The 13,862-nt window shown below is 48.5% G+C and overlaps 1 protein-coding gene across 1 annotated transcript; it reads left to right on the top strand.

Annotated features, from left to right (window-relative positions):
• Positions 1-1,562: 1,562 nt before the first annotated feature.
• On the top strand, positions 1,563-13,817 carry STT3A (STT3 oligosaccharyltransferase complex catalytic subunit A). The gene is made up of 18 exons (XM_073657342.1): positions 1,563-1,715; positions 5,529-5,654; positions 5,739-5,799; positions 6,452-6,573; positions 7,098-7,243; positions 7,732-7,822; positions 7,912-8,018; positions 8,565-8,729; positions 8,819-8,999; positions 9,184-9,339; positions 10,058-10,149; positions 10,437-10,592; positions 10,679-10,867; positions 11,537-11,653; positions 11,945-12,047; positions 12,161-12,349; positions 12,882-12,997; positions 13,551-13,817. The coding sequence occupies exons 2-18, from the start codon at positions 5,567-5,569 to the stop codon at positions 13,587-13,589; spliced, it is 2,118 nt and encodes a 705-aa protein (XP_073513443.1). The 5' UTR covers positions 1,563-1,715; positions 5,529-5,566; the 3' UTR covers positions 13,590-13,817.
• Positions 13,818-13,862: the final 45 nt, after the last annotated feature.

The raw sequence follows: 13,862 nt of genomic DNA, 5'->3' as shown, positions 1-13,862 counted from the left end.
AATTACTAAGCACTCGGGCTTCATCACTCAGGGATGGAAGGGGTTAATTACTGTTTTTTTTTAATATCTCGATGTTTAATTATTTGTGTCTAATTGAGCTACGGCCAAAAGAACAAAAAAAAAAAACAACAATTGTCCTGAATTTGACCATTTTTGTGATTTACAAAAAGAAAAAAAAAAGCAAATGAACAATTTCTATGTGACCGAGGTGTCGCGTGGTGGCTCCGACCTCTCCCCCATTACCTGTGGATTATGCAGGGTACAAGGAATATGGGTGACCCTCTTTTGGGGGGGGGGGATGCATAGTCCCGGACCCTCTTTGGGGGGGCACATGTGGTCCAGGACCCTCTGTTGGAGGAGGGGGGGGGGCGTGGCCCTAACCCCTGGTCAAACAAGCCCCTAAAGCGTCTGTGGTGGACGATTTCTTGTTTTATGGGACGGTTACAGATACTGGAGTTCAGCAATAATATTTGCAGGATGCCGGTCCAGTGACCAATAGTGCTGGAGGGCAGTAAACCCACCTTCTGATTTGTACGCCCAGGGGCGACGTCGTTGTACACATACCATCGTGCCTGTCCTACTAGTCAGAAGAGGAGCTGGGGGATGTCAGCAGGCAGGAGGAGGCTCGGTGGGCTCCGGCACCGTGGGCACTGGGCCTGAAGACTGCAAGTATTTTTGTACAACTCTTAGGCCATGTACTTCTATAGGGAGAGGACAGCGGAGCTGGTGACGTCTTCTGATCGCACTCGTGTCCCTGCTGGGATCTGTAGTCGTCTTCCTGTCGCCCACTAGGGAAGTGAGGGGAGCGAGAGTCACCTGTGATCTCTTATCAGTCAGTTACCTTCGCTCAATGGCTCAATCACCGTCTGTATAAGCCACCAAACGTCATCAGAATGAACTCGCTGACAGATTCTCCTTTAACTCCTTCTGCAGCCGGCGATATAAGATGCAACACCGAGGATATAGAAGGCAAACCATTTGACCGCTTGATCCCCGGCCTCAGTCTGGGGATCCTCTGATGAATTTTGGTGCAGTTAGAAGATTTCAGATCTTCTCTTACATTATAGATGTTGTAAGCGCTGTTCACACTGGGGGTTTTGGGTCCTTTTCCATGTGAAGATAAAATGGTCACTTGTATCAGTACAAAATGTAATACGATAGATTTCTATAGTTTTATAGAAACATTTCCTTTTGCTTGGCGCCTCCTAGTGGACAAACCCTGGATTAGGCTCCGTCCATTGTGGAATCTGAACAATAGCGATGTGTAGGGACCTCTTTCCGCCGCTAGGTGGCAGTCTGCAGCCCCTTGTGCCGCGCTATCCTGGAAAACGTCCCGCGCCTCCTCCGCGCCGGCAGGTGGCGCTGCACCCTCTTTGGCTTCCCTATAGTTTTGGGCGCCTGACTGGAATGGACACGTCACTCCTCGCACCTCAACCTAACATGGTCTAGCTATCACGCGTCTCTGTGACAGTCCACGAGGAAGCTCCGCCTTCTAAGGTGACGCAGTTATTGAGGAACCAATCAGCAAATGCCCCTTCGGCTTCTCTCAGACAACCTTGTTTGTTTTTCTCCAATGCGAATAGATGTAACAGTGCGGCGGACCAATCGGGTGGCGGGGTAGAGGTGAGGGCGGGTCCGTGTAGGTGTCAGGGTAGGTTGAGAAAGTGTGGGGAGTTTGATGGGGAGTGTGAGGAGAGAGGAGCGGCCGCTGCCAGGTGAGAGGGGACAGGGGGAGGCCGGAGGGCGGCGGGACGTAACTGTACGGTGCTACATCCTGTGTGGGGGGGCTGCACTGCACGCACGTGTGCTGGATATGTGTTTACTGTACGGTATGGCACTGTATATGCAGGAGGCAGCACTATAATATTGTTCTGTATGTGCAGGAGGCAGCACTATGTATTGTGCCCTGTAGGGGATGGCACTGTATATGCAGGACCTAGCACTATCTATTGTGTCCTGTAGGGGATGGCACTGTATGTGCAGGAGGCAGCACTATGTATTGTGTCCTGTATGGGATGGCACTGTATGTGCAGGAGGCAACACTATATATTATGTCCTGTAGGGGATGGCACTGTATATGCAGGAGGCAGCACTATATATTGTGTCCTGTATGGGATGGCACTGTATGCGCAGGAGACAGCACTATATATTGTGTCCTGTAGGGGATGGCACTGTATATGCAGGAGGCAGCACTATATATTGTGTCCTGTATGGGATGGCACTGTATGCGCAGGAGACCGCACTATATATTGTGTCCTGTATGGGATGGCACTGTATGCGCAGGAGACAGCACTATATATTATGTCCTGTAGGGGATGGCACTGTATATGCAGGAGGCAGCACTATATATTGTGTCCTGTATGGGATGGCACTGTATGCGCAGGAGACAGCACTATATATTATGTCCTGTAGGGGATGGCACTGTATATGCAGGAGGCAGCACTATATATTGTGTCCTGTATGGGATGGCACTGTATGCGCAGGAGACAGCACTATATATTGTGTCCTGTATGGGATGGCACTGTATATGCAGGAGACAGCACTATATATTGTGTCCTGTATGGGATGGCACTGTATGCGCAGGAGACCGCACTATATATTGTGTCCTGTATGGGATGGCACTGTATATGCAGGAGGCCGCACTATGTATTGTGTCCTGTATGGGATGGCACTGTATATGCAGGAGACAGCACTATATATTGTGTCCTGTATGGGATGGCACTGTATATGCAGGAGACGGCACTATATATTGTGTCCTGTATGGGATGGCACTGTATATGTAGGAGACCGCACTATATATTGTGTCCTGTATGGGATGGCACTGTATATGCAGGAGACCGCACTATATATTGTGTCCTGTATGAGATGGCACTGTATGTGCAGGAGGCAGCACTATATATTGTGTCCTGTATGTGCTGAAGGCAGCACTATGTATTGTGTCCTGTATGGGATGGCACTGTATATGCAGGAGGCAGCACTATGTATTGTGTCCTGTATGAGATGGCACTGTATGTGCTGAAGGCAGCACTATGTATTGTGTCCTGTATGGGATGGCACTGTATATGCAGGAGGCAGCACTATGTATTGTGGCCTGTATGGGATGGCAATGTATGTGCAGGAGGCAGCACTATGTATTGTTCTGTATATGCAGGAGGCAGCACTATATATTGTGGCCTGTAGGGGATGGCACTGTATATGCAGGAGGCAGCACTATGTATTGTGGCCTGTATGGGATGGCACTGTATATGCAGGAGGCAGCACTATGTATTGTGGCCTGTATGGGATGGCACTGTATATGCAGGAGGCAGCACTATGTATTGTGGCCTGTATGGGATGGCACTGTATATGCAGGAGGCAGCACTATGTATTGTGTCCTGTATGGGATGGCACTGTATATGCAGGAGGCAGCACTATGTATTGTGTCCTGTATGGGATGGCACTGTATGTGCAGGAGGCAGCAATATGTATTGTGGCCTGTATGGGATGGCACTGTATATGCAGGAGGCAGCACTATATATTGTGGCCTGTAGGGGATGGCACTGTATATGCAGGAGGCAGCACTATGTATTGTGTCCTGTATGGGATGGCACTGTATGTGCAGGAGGCAGCACTATATATATTGTCCTGTATGGGAATGCACTGTATGTGCAGGAGGCAGCACTATGTATTGTTCTGTATATGCAGGAGGCAGGACTATATATTGTGTCCTGTATGGGATGGCACTGTATATGCAGGAGGCAGCACTATATATTGTGTCCTGTATGGGATGGCACTGTATATGCAGGAGGCAGCACTATATATTGTGTCCTGTATGGGATGGCACTGTACGTGCAGGAGGCAGCACTATGTATTGTGTCCTGTATGAGATGACACTGTATGTACAGGAGGCAGCACTATGTATTGTGTCCTGTATGGGATGGCACTGTATGTGCAGGAGGCATCACTATATATTGTGTCCTGTAGGGGATGGCACTGTCTATGCAGGAGGCAGCACTATATATTGTGTCCTGTAGGGGATGGCACTGTATATGCAGGAGGCAGCACTATATATTGTGTCCTGTAGGGGATCGCACTGTATATGCAGGAGGCAGCACTATATATTGCGTCTTGTATGGGACGGCACTGTATATGCAGGAGGCCGCACTATATATTGTGTCCTGTATGGGACGGCACTGTATATGCAGAAGGCAGCACTATGTATTGTGTCCTGTAGGGGATGGCACTGTATATGCAGTAGGCAGCACTAGATATTGTGTCCTGTATGGGATGGCACTGTCTATGCAGGAGGCAGCACTATATATTGTGTCCTGTATGGGATGGCACTGTATATGCAGGAGGCAGCACTATATATTGTGTCCTGTAGGGGATGGCACTGTATATGCAGGAGGCAGCACTATGTATTGTGTCCTGTATGGGATGGCAATGTAGTGCTGCCTCCTGCGCATACAGTGCCATCCCATACAGGACACAAAATATAGTGAGGGGATGGCACTGTATGTACAGGAGGCAGCACTATGTATTGTATCCTGTAGGGGATGGCACTCTAAACCATTACAGGATAAGTAATGTATGTACAAAGTGACTTCACTACCAGAATAGTGAGTGCAGCTCTGGAGTATAATACAGGATGTAACTCAGGATCAGTAATGTATGTACACAGTGACTGCACCAGCAGAATAGTGAGTGCAGCTCTGGAGTATAATACAGGATGTAACAGGATCAGTAATGTAATGTATGTACACAGTGACTGCACCAGCAGAATAGTGAGCGCAGCTCTGGAGCATCTGGGGAGGTGACTAGTTTTGCACATGGTTTGATCTTGCATAGATTATTGGATACATATGTGATATTCTGTGAGACTTTTATGAGTTCAGCACCACCACATCTTCCTTCTCCATAGACATCAGTGCAGTTCACCCTTCCGGTTCTTGTCCGTGCCACGGCTGTGACTGTAGATTATGATGAAGGTTATATTATGGAGTTGTTGTTCTAGCAGTGTTCAGTGACTACATATTTTCAGAAGTTGGTCTTAGATTGGTGCATGCTGGGAGTTGTAGTTTTTCACTGCTGGGGGCATACAGGTCGGGGGTCACTACTTCTGGAGCCCTTGCCGGTGTTTTCTGGCAGTCGGGGCACTGCTGATGGCGGCTCTGTGTCCGGTGTTACTTGGGCGCTGACACTGCTCCGGCCGATGGTGATCAATACGCTGACGGGAGCGCCCGCCCGTGCTGGCGTGTGCGGAGCATTTAGCGGTCTGGAATCCCAGGGTGGATGCGCTGGGTCAGGATTTCTCATAGTTTCCTCTATCATCCGTGCCGGATAAAAGCTTCTGCAAAGTGCAGCAATTATATAAAAGCTGAGAATGAAGGAGACAGCTGCTCTGCCCTTACTGAGATCAGACCACTTATCTCCTGAAATACTCTGTGCTGCTGTCGGACTGTTCGCTGCCTTGATATAACTCAGTCCGGGTGACTTGGGACCGACGTCTGGTTATAGATTTGTTTTTTTTTTTTTCTTTTTTCTCCCAGGTGTTTGAGTGTTGTGTGTCCCTTCCCTACATGTGAAAATGACTCGGTTAGGATTCTTGCGGCTGTCCTACGAGAAGCAGGACACTCTTCTCAAACTCCTCATCCTGTCCATGGCCGCCATTCTCTGTGAGTACTCCCATCATCCGCCCTCTCCTCCGCACCCTCCTCGCTCCATGGTAATGTTTGCTTTTTTTTCCCCCTCTCCTGCAGCTTTTTCCACCAGGTTATTCTCTGTCTTGAGATTTGAAAGTGTCATCCACGAGTTTGATCCGTAAGTTCTGGTTTATTACCGCGGTGCACGAGGCAGTCCGACCGGCCCGACTGGTTACTGTGCAGACCTGGATGGAGGAGATGATGATGATGATGGTGGTGGTGGTGATGGTGATGCTTCTCCCACACCCAGAATCCTCTTATTTCTGGCCTCTAGTCACAGGGGCGTCCTCATTATAGTGGGGTGGACCTTCTGAACCCCTATTTTATAGGATGTATATACCCAGGGACCTCTCTGACCTAGTCACCCCCAGAGCTGCATGCAATATTCTGCACGTCCTTTCCTAGTTCTGTGCCATTTAGAGTTGAGCAAAAACATTGGAGGGACTGTGGTGCAGCTTCCAGACGAGACCCCCGCTCGCCGCCTCCTACCTTCTGACATCACCTGCCCCCTGCGGGACATCAGCATTGCGGGATGAGGATGAGGTACGTGGGGCTTTGGTCCGATGGCCACGGATCACCAGGGCCCTGCAGAGTTTTGGTACATTGCATCCTCTTCTGGGAGGTGAATCTTTACACCAGGGACTGTACAGTCTCCTATAGAGCGAGCACATATATCAGTAATGGAAGGTCTCTTACTCCACTCACATCCAGAGCTGCACAAAATAAAATGCACTACTTGGGAGACTGACTTGCATTTTTACCCCTTTTAGGTATTTCAACTATCGGACCACCAGGTTCCTGGCAGAAGAAGGGTTTTACAAGTTCCATAATTGGTTTGATGACCGAGCTTGGTACCCTCTGGGGAGAATTATTGGGGGAACCATCTATCCAGGTATACATTACAAAGTATTTGAGTTAGGCAGGGGATACACTGGGACTTTGGCTGCGGTGCCATAGACGGCGGCATGATCTCGGCATATCGCATGTGATTGGTTCTCAAGATATCGCGTTGGATTTTTGCGACCTAAGTCGCCGTGTAGACCCATCCTGTTATGCTTAGCCCGGATGTACCAAACCGGGCAAGGTTCAGACAAGCTGGGCCTCAACAAAGCTGCATCTTGACCCGTGGGGGCCAAATATGGCTTCAGTTGCAGATTGTCCATGTGGAGGATCCTCCGTGTAACACAGGATGGGACTGTTAACAAGTTGCCTCTAAGCTTTGTGCACCTTTTCTGTGCTGTAATTGCTGTGGAAATGTTCACGATCTGCAGCTTGTCCGTTCATCACAGATCTGCGCTGAAATCCGCATGTAGCACATGGATGTCAGATGTGCTGCAATACTCTGCTGTGTGCACGTCCCCAGCCTCTCCCGCGGTGGGCGTCCGCTCCATTTAGGAATGTTCTCTTCTCCCCTAGGTTTGATGATCACATCAGCCGCGTTCTACCACATTCTGCACTTTTTTCACGTCACCATCGACATCAGGAATGTATGCGTGTTCCTCGCCCCTCTCTTCTCCTCCTTCACCACTATTGTCACTTACCACCTGACCAAAGAGCTTAAAGTAAGTACTCCCCTTTCAGAGGGTTTTTTTCTTTTTTTAATACGTAAGTAATGGCAGTGTTAAAGTTCTAAAACTTTCTAATATACTTTTGTGTAATTTTCTTTGTTTTCCAAGCTTCTGCTTGCTGTCAGTGACTGAGAACCTTTTTTGTTTCTGATCGGAGGCTGTGCGTCTTCTGATCTTGTCCCGCTGACACGGCTGCACCGCCTGTTACGACAGATAGCTCCCCCATACACTGTAACGGCCAAGTTCACACCGACGTGAATTTTGTGATAAACCTACGGACTGAAATTCTGCTCTAAGTCTGGAAAGATCAGGACTGTTCTTTAGCCTTTGGTTTTGCACAATGCACTTTTTACAGTCAGTGACAGCAAGCCGACATTTTTCTCATTATGCAATAATTAAAGCATGAGGGTTATTATAAAGCCGCAGAAGTTTGTAATAAATCTGACCGGATCTGTCTGATGGAGTCCTCTTTCCCCCCGCAGGACGCCGGCGCTGGGCTATTAGCCGCAGCAATGATTGCAGTCGTCCCGGGATACATCTCCCGTTCTGTGGCCGGGTCGTACGACAATGAAGGTGAGTGGAGAACGGCACTGATCGTGGAGTTGCCGCGTCCTGTGTGTATTTGCTATGTGATGTAATGCCGGCTTCTCCCCTGTTATCAGGCATCGCCATCTTCTGCATGCTGCTCACTTATTACATGTGGATCAAGGCGGTGAAGACGGGCTCCATCTACTGGGCAGCCATGTGCGCGCTTGCCTATTTTTACATGGTGAGTGTATGACCCAGTAACATGCGTCCTGCACCGATATTCACTCAGCTTTTAATGTCAATAAGATTTAATAAAGGGCTTCTCGTCGCTGCTGAGGGTGCGGGTATTGTGCACCAGGATAGTCCTTAGCACAGGACATTTGCTGATTACCAGGATCACTGGCCGCTGTACCCTCACCTCCTGATGTGGATCACCCCTTTAACACTTCGCATTTGGTAAATTTATCTGGCGGTGGAAGTCATTGGCGAGCAGATATAATGTTTTGCTGTGCGTCAGACTCCCTCCATAGAAAGAAATAGGACGGAGCAAACGCCACAGCCCTTAATGGGGTATTCCCATCTAAAGCAGCAGCAGATCTTTTCATGGTCTGATTTTTTGGGGGGTATTTAGAAGTATAATACCAATATGAATCCATTTCTGGCCGTTCTGTTAAAGGGACAACTTTTCTATGTTAAAGGTTGACCGGTTAAAACGACCCCTTTTAAAAAAAATTCAAATTCCATGTGTTGTGTTTTTTTCCTTCTAAGCCTTTGTGCTTGTGTGCAGGTGTCGTCCTGGGGAGGTTATGTCTTTCTGATCAATCTTATCCCTCTTCATGTCCTTGTCTTGATGCTGACCGGACGCTTCTCCCATCGCATCTACGTGGCCTATTGCACGGTGTATTGTCTAGGCACCATCTTGTCCATGCAGATCTCCTTTGTGGGATTCCAGGTAATGACCCCGGAGGCAGCGTCGCCTCCAGTCTTTCCTACTTTGCAGCAGTTCTCGCCGTCACTCCGGTGTTTCTTTGTCGCACGCAGCCGGTCCTGTCCTCTGAGCACATGGCGGCCTTAGGAGTGTTCGGCCTGTGCCAGATCCACGCTTTTGTGGACTATCTGCGGAGTAAGCTGAACCCCCAGCAGTTTGAGATCCTCTTCCGGAGCGTCATCTCCTTGGTGGGCTTCATCCTGCTCACCGTGGGAGCTGTACTTATGCTGACAGGTAAAGAGCTGGGACCCATCTCCTGCCACGAGTCTATGATGTCCAGCAAGGAGCGGCACGCTCACGTGGCGGTGACAAACGTGACGCAGCTTCTCTTTTGTTTTATCCAGACTTTAGGGTAGGATTGATAAATCTCCTCCGTTGTCTGTTACTCCGGACATTGACTTTTTTCCTTTTCTCCCAGGTAAAATCTCCCCGTGGACCGGCCGCTTCTACTCCCTCCTGGATCCTTCTTATGCCAAGAACAACATTCCCATCATTGCGTCCGTTTCTGAGCATCAGCCGACGACCTGGTCGTCCTACTACTTTGATCTGCAGCTTCTTGTCTTCATGTTCCCAGGTCCGGTGATGCTTCATTTTATATCGAATTGGCGTTTTCTATGTCACATGCTAGAAAAGTGACCTGTATAACAATGAACTAGTTGTGCCACACCGCAACGTCCCAGCCCTCGAGCTCTGGTTCAGCATCTACATCGCAGCTGGGTTAGGGTGTGGACAACGGCTGCTGCATTACATGGCTTGCTGTGTAGTGCACGGCTGTTCTCCAGTGTGGTAGCACTCCTTAAGCACTTACCACTATGACACCAATATACCTGCAAAGAGCACACGGGCAGGTATTTTCCAGGTAAGAACACCTTAAAGGGATTTTCCAAGGTGACAGGTTAGGCATTTGGCGCCCCCTCTGGTTGGATGTTTCAGCTCTCGCTGAGGCTGGATGCATTTGATGTACCACAGCACACAGACCTGGGATAGTGCATCTGCATACGCCATGTAGTGGCCGTTCTCAGTACTGCAGCTTGGCTCCCATTCACTTCTGCACCTGAGGGCACCTTGTAGTGGCCGATGCTCCAGATCTCATCCAGACCTGCAGATGGGTGACCAGTAGGATTTCTGGGTATCGGACCCTCACTGATCTAATCCTGGAATCCCCTCTACTAGTCCTAGGAGGCGTTTAGTGCTGCAGATTCCCTCCCAGCAGGGCAGGCAGTATTTTATCTTGATCACCAGCATTGTGTAGATTGCTTGTTCTCACTGCCGCCCTTTGTGTCGTCCTCCAGTTGGTCTCTACTATTGCTTCAGCAACCTGTCTGATGCCAGAATATTCATCATCATGTACGGAGTCACCAGCATGTACTTCTCTGCTGTCATGGTACGTAGTCCAGCCGTGTTCACACCTTCCGGACCTTCTGTGAGTCTGCAGCAATTTACGGCACTATCCAGAGAGAATGTGGTTTGCAGAAAAGCCTCACCTGTTCACCATGGAGTTCGTCCTCTGCAATGGTGAAAGTCCACGTGTGTGACAGATGCATTTTGTTGCTGATTTTGATCCTCTCCGTGTGAGAACACAGCCCTAATCCTGTGGCATGCAGGGCTGCCATTGTAGGCTCATAAAGTCCCATCACTAGCTCCATGAGTTCGGCGTCTGTCTTCTTCCAGGTGCGTCTGATGCTGGTCTTGGCTCCCGTCATGTGCATCCTGTCTGGTATCGGGGTATCTCAGGTATTATCCACATACATGAAGAACCTTGACATAAGCCGTCCGGATAAAAAGACAAAGAAGCAGCAGGATTCCACCTACCCCATTAAAAATGAGGTCAGATTGTCCATCCCATCATTTTGCAGCAACAATGGATTTCTTGTCCGGTAAAACCATCTAACGCTCTGATTTTGGGTCCCCAGGTCGCCAGCGGGATGATCATGGTGATGGCTTTCTTCCTGGTCACTTACACATTCCACTCCACCTGGGTCACCAGCGAGGCCTATTCCTCCCCGTCCATTGTGCTTTCTGCCCGCGGCGGAGACGGGAGCCGCATAATCTTCGATGATTTCAGAGAGGCTTATTACTGGCTGAGGCACAACACCCCCGAGGTGAGTACTCGGCTTATCCTGGTACCCCCGACCCTGGTGCTGGAGAATACGCTGGGGTAGCTGTATGTACAGATATTAATGGGGGCTAATACTATTCAACCCCAATGGTGTAAAACTAACTAAGGTTCAAGTCCTGAGACCCTCCCACATTCACTCAGAAGACCCCCGAGACGTGCAGAGCTCCTGCCCGAGTGCGAACAGTGCCGAGCACAGATGCAGTAGAAAGCGCAGGCTGCAGGGCCAAATCTTCAGATCTCTGCACTTATTGGGTCTGTTGAGCGATTTGGGGTGGTCTCAGGACCCGGACCCTCAGCAATATGCAGCCAACTAAAGTGCTGCAAAATATAAGAAGTCTGCTGAAAGTTTACTTAATGCAGAAAGGAATATCTGGAGATGGAGAGAATTCTGCAAAATCGTTTACTGACCGTTCTGTGCGTGACTGACTTTTCTTTTCTGGAGGCGGCACGGTACCCGACGTCTGGTCTTATCGATAAGAGGCGTCTGCGTAATAACGTAGCATTATAAACGCTGCTTGTTGGCACCGCCGCCGCTAGAAGAGGGAGAAATCAGTTTCCTCCTCTCATTCCAAGATTAGTAATCGGATTATTCTATAACTGTATAAAGACGAAGACCCCTGGTACAGATCATGGTGCCTTTCTTTATTTCCAGGATGCCAAGGTGATGTCCTGGTGGGATTATGGCTACCAGATAACGGCCATGGCCAACAGGACGATCCTCGTGGACAATAACACCTGGAACAACACTCACATCTCCAGGGTGGGACAGGTAAGACGCCGTCACAAGACGGACTGGATCTTCATTAATAGATTATGACGCAGGAACGTCTCCATGTAATTTATTGCACAATGCTGTCTGGTGGCTGCAGGTGTGAATGAGCCTGTGTTTGGCTGCAGTACTACAACTCCCAGCATCTCTTGCCATTGCAGTCTGCTTGGTGCAGAGATCGCCATCCTGTTACTTTCCAACCATTGCAGGTTGGAGATGCAAGACACCACGTCTTTATAGAGTATACAGGACGGGTGCTGCAACATTTCTGACCTGTCCTTCTCTTCCCAGGCGATGGCGTCCACCGAGGAGAAGGCCTATGAGATTATGAGGGAGCTGGACGTTAGTTATGTCCTCGTTATATTTGGAGGCCTGACCGGCTATTCATCAGATGGTGAGTCTTTTCTCTGGGCGCCAGCGACTTTCAGCACTACAATTCCCAGCACACCCTGCTGTTGGGGCATATTGGGAGTTGTCGTTTCTAAATCTTAACTTTTTATCTTTCAGATATTAACAAGTTCCTCTGGATGGTGAGAATTGGTGGCAGCACAGATACCGGGAAGCACATAAAGGAGCACGATTATTACACCCCCACGGGGGAGTTCAGGGTGGACCGAGAGGGCTCCCCAGTTCTGCTCAATTGCCTTATGTATAAGATGTGCTACTACCGATTCGGACAAGTTTACACAGAAGCCAGTAAGTATCATGGGAAGAAATGGTGCTCGGCCTGCGAAGACGACGCATGAAGGGCTTCTAACCCGAATGTGTGCGGGGCTCGCCTGCTCCTAACTAGGATAAATCATTACATGCTAAAAAGTTCTGCAACTTTCCACTACACTTTGTTTCAGTGAAATATTTTTAATATCTCTGATCCTAGCGGTTAAAACTCATCCTGACCCCGTCCTTCTCATAGAGCTGCGTTATAACATATCTAAATGTGTGTTCAGGATATAAATCTGCTTATACGTTGTAACAGACCTTCAGCTGTATAAACTGCATTAAAGAAGTCTTAACACTTTCCATTCACTGACAGCAAGTAAAGATATTAAAATTGTTAAAAATTGGAAACGCGAGGCCTATTGGAAAGCCGCAGAGGAGACGGCACGTTTGCGGGATAATGCAGACTTCTAGCAGAGAGCTTGGGACTCCTGACTTCACTATAAAAATAACTTAGTTGAACTTTCTTAAAAAAAAAAAAAAATGAACTTTTTTTTTTTTTTCTTTTCAGAGCGACCTCCCGGCTACGACCGCGTGAGAAATGCTGAAATTGGAAACAAAGACTTTGAGCTGGATGTCTTGGAGGAAGCCTACACCACCGAGCACTGGCTGGTCAGGATATACAAAGTGCGTATCGTAAGCCTTACAGAACACGCACAACCCACGGGAGATGGTGAAGTCCTCGGCTCACTGCCTAAATGCATGTATTTGGGGCTAAAAATCATTATTGCAATTGGGGTCGCATTAAAAATGTTGCACCGTTTACCTTCTGTAGCCTCTGTTGTTCTTCCTGCAGAATGAGTTAACTGAGAACACATCAGTGAGCTCGCTAGGACAGTCAGGAGTTCCTAACTCTTCTCACTCTTGTCCTATGACCACAGACCAAAGTTGAATATATGCAGTAAAAGAGCCTGTATGAGCCAAATGGTGCAAAATGTATGATTAAACCCAATTGCAAAAATGGTTTTTAGCCCCAAATAAATACATTTAAGAAAAAATAAATGGAAACCCCATTAAGTGCATAGAAAAGTACAGCAGACGCTCTTTCCTATAAGAGAGGGCCATGCAAAAAATAAATAAAATACATATAGAGCGATGGGTCCTGGGCTGGTCTTGTTGGGCGCAGACCTCCTGATCGCCCGGAAATGCAATGTGACCATTTCTCGTGTTTTTGGAACAGGTGAAAGATCTGGATAACCGCGGCTTGTCCCGGACATAACGATGCCTTCAGCTTCACAACACACAGCACTGACAGAACCCTCCTCGCCTGTGAACCAGATTTTTATACTGTTTCTATTGCCGAGAAGAATGGAGCTTGATTTGGCCGTAGATGGCGCGCCGCCCGCGACGAGTCGGAATACTTTTTATCAATACGAATGTCGTTACCAAATGATTGAAATTTGTGGTTTCGCCTTTACAGTGTGGTCAATTAAAGATGGGGATACAAGGCCGCGTCCTGGACTGATTATGTCGTCAATAACTGGGGAGTATA

The sequence above is a fragment of the Phyllobates terribilis genome, unplaced genomic scaffold (genome assembly GCF_046119375.1).
Source record: "Phyllobates terribilis strain yellow unplaced genomic scaffold, ASM4611937v1 Scaffold_12__6_contigs__length_324123572, whole genome shotgun sequence".
In the NCBI taxonomy this organism is placed as follows: domain Eukaryota; kingdom Metazoa; phylum Chordata; class Amphibia; order Anura; family Dendrobatidae; genus Phyllobates; species Phyllobates terribilis.
This window is presented reverse-complemented; position numbering and strand designations above follow the sequence as displayed.

Excerpts from the sequence above, each read along its gene's own strand:
- STT3A (XM_073657342.1), top strand. The coding sequence starts at position 5,567 with ATGACTCGGTTAGGATTCTTGCGGCTGTCCTACGAGAAGCAGGACACT. Across the intron at positions 5,655-5,738 it reads GTCCATGGCCGCCATTCTCT|CTTTTTCCACCAGGTTATTC; the intron begins GTGAGTACTCCC and ends CCTCTCCTGCAG. Across the intron at positions 11,654-11,944 it reads ACATCTCCAGGGTGGGACAG|GCGATGGCGTCCACCGAGGA; the intron begins GTAAGACGCCGT and ends TTCTCTTCCCAG.